The sequence below is a fragment of the Atta colombica genome, unplaced genomic scaffold, assembly GCF_001594045.1.
Source record: "Atta colombica isolate Treedump-2 unplaced genomic scaffold, Acol1.0 scaffold102, whole genome shotgun sequence".
In the NCBI taxonomy this organism is placed as follows: domain Eukaryota; kingdom Metazoa; phylum Arthropoda; class Insecta; order Hymenoptera; family Formicidae; genus Atta; species Atta colombica.
In genome coordinates, this window is record NW_017259187.1 from 494,003 (window position 1) to 496,821 (window position 2,819).

Consider the following 2,819-nt stretch of genomic DNA (forward strand, 5'->3'; position numbering starts at 1 on the left):
CACACACACACACACACACACACACACACACATATATATCGGTGTACTTTTTTTTCTCTACCTTTGTTCTCTACACCCTGTGTACCTCTGTCGCAATACACGCTCGTGTATCGCCTACTCCCGCGTCTCGCACCGACAAACGCGCACCGCTCTCTACTACGGCAAGCCTTTGCTTTTTGAACGTTTTTCGGGGCACCTGTTGATATGACCGACCTACATACTACACTGCTATCCACATTATGTCACCCTTTCATAATTCGTTCGGTACCAAATTATCGGATCCGTTACTCGGGATCCGATACTCGAGAATCATCGCGTCCTGCGTGTCAATCCCGCTCGCGCGAGTTACATCACCGTGGATGGACGCGGCGCGTATTAGACACAGCTACAGCTAATATCCATTTCTACAGATGTATATTAACTTTAATGTCGGTTTAATTTACTTTTTATCTTTTTTTAATTCTTAGAAGTGGAAAAAGATAAAAAGTAAATTAAATCAAGATTAAAGTCAGTTTACATTGACAAAAACAGGCTTGAATATCGTTTTCGCGCAATGGCGCGGATTTTAGAAAGAAAAATTTCCTGACTTGACTTGAATCGTTATCGTAAAACTATTTAGATTAAAGCTATTCGTTTCAACGCAATTGCGATTCTGTCATTTTGCTACTCGATATTTTACGAAATTGTATGACAACGCTCGAAGTATATATGAATAATTTAAGAAAACAATAGTATCTTCAATTGTGAAAGATTTCTTTTCATCAAAGGGACGTAATCAAAATATATCGTGAATCGTCGTAAACAAAATCTCCGTTTCGTAATAAAATACAGAATCGCTTGGGGGCGTTTAAGTTCGATTCATAAATTTTTATAGCAGGTATTCCGGATAAAAGTATACTTGGACGGCATTCCATTGCAGATGTAATGCGCATGATGTATCATTTTATCCTCTTTAACACTCTTAGCGAACAATATAAGGATAAAATACCTCATGCGTATTATGCGTGCAACAGAACGCAGTTTTGGAGTAATTTTAGTGATCCGAGTAGGTTTTGATATTCGAGTTTTGATCACCGAATCCGAAATTAACTCAGACGAAACTCGAGTATGTGAATGAGATTTTAGCGCTCGACATAGTGTTTAAGTACAAAATTTGGAATTTACAGAAACTTAAGAGTTGGAAAGGAATCGCGCCGATAATCTTCTGTAAATTTCGCGTTGCGATAGTTTCTCCGTTCAGTAATGGCACGCTCCGTGAAAATGACTCCGCAATCACGTACGCGGCTTATTTCGCCAACATTACGGTCGCGGTTCTCGGAGCGAAATTTAGGTAGGCGCGATTATTTACTAGCGGACACGTAGATGATTATTAATTCGTGGATTATCTGTAATCGCGATCGCCGCCAGGGCGTCATGCGTAGCTTGATTTCCATTTTGTGGAAACGTACGATATTTGGGATGTTCATTCTATAAGTGAGGAGGAAGGGAAGCTAGGGATGTATGACAGAGAGAAAACGAAAAAGAGAGGGTGGGCCGATTGAAAAAGCAGAGAAAAAAACAAGGAAAAAGAGAAAAAGATAGAGAGAAAGGCAAGAAAAGAAAGGTAAGCGAATGAGGAAACAACACCGAGGGAAAGGGTCGTCTCTCGGAGAGATGATAGCTTTATTGGCGAAAACGTGAAACGATCGCGGATGTTTAATATGAGTGGCATCGATTGATTTAAATGTTGTCCACACTCGAGCACCTTATACGCATCTATGAGCACGCACGATGAGCACCTCCGATAACCACCTCCACACGTCGCAGCACTTCTGTTGAATATATCCTGAGAAAAAAAAATAAAATAAAAAATAATAGATTTAAAAAAAAATAAAAGAAAATTTAAAAAACCATCACAAATCTTTTTGTGTTCCTGGCACTCACGGTTATAAGATATCGCACATTATTCTCTATTAACGACCTGATTTCAGGACGGTCGGTACAGGACGTGTGCGCTTTATCACGAAGAGAAAACCAAGGTCGCGGCTACTATCATGGACTACCGAAAGTGAAGCGTATCGATTAGAAGAGCGAGCATAACGCAATCAAATGTCAAACATAATACACCGTGCGCTCGAGTCGACGACTTATTCTCGATAAAAATAGAGAGATCGAAAAGGAGAAAAAGAGAAAAAAAGAGCAAGGCCTGGTTCTTTTCGGATCTCCTACGACCAGAATCTGTGGTCCCAATTGGAGCATGCTAGGCAGATTGCAGTTGATACAATTGCACGCGTAGCACCGTTACGTTTTCTATGCAATAATTGTCATTGTGTCGTAACATATCGCCGCTCGTGATTTTTTATCAAGTTTATCCTTCCCTTTCTCGTCCTCTCGATATCAATCGACCGCCCCGTATCTCCCACCCACCCTGCACACACACACACACACACCTACACCCACACACACACATATACACACACACACACACACACATATACACAAACACGCATACTTATACGTACATAGACATATATACACATATATCTGTAATATACAGACATTCCATCCTCAACTTCCTAGTGTACCTACCTACCGCGAGTTCAAACGAAAAGTCGGCCTAACCCAGAGTTGCTACAGACGTGCCTTTAGACTGGCAGTGAGTAGTAAGCAGCTAAAGAGAGCAAACAAGAAAAAATAAAAGAGAAAAGAGCATCATTGCTGTTCATTTAGGTCAATTATAACACCACGCCCAGTCGTATAATCGGGTGTGTCAAAAGTGGTGGTAGAGAAAGAAGAAGAAGAAAGAGAAATATATACGTAGATATATATATATATATATA

At 40.3% G+C, this 2,819-nt stretch overlaps 2 protein-coding genes across 2 annotated transcripts in view; both read left to right on the forward strand.

Moving 5' to 3' along the window:
- LOC108687006 overlaps positions 1–2,086 on the forward strand; it is a 2,872-nt gene extending 786 nt beyond the window's left edge. Inside the window, exon 3 of the mRNA XM_018192580.1 lies at positions 1,971–2,086. Within this exon, the coding sequence (XP_018048069.1) occupies positions 1,971–2,065 (95 nt within the window). The 3' untranslated portion in view covers positions 2,066–2,086. The remainder of the gene's footprint in view (positions 1–1,970) is intronic.
- Positions 2,087–2,567: 481 nt separating this feature from the next.
- LOC108687250 overlaps positions 2,568–2,819 on the forward strand; it is a 6,394-nt gene continuing 6,142 nt past the window's right edge. Inside the window, exon 1 of the mRNA XM_018192939.1 lies at positions 2,568–2,635. The gene's annotated coding sequence lies outside the window, so the exon portion shown is untranslated. The remainder of the gene's footprint in view (positions 2,636–2,819) is intronic.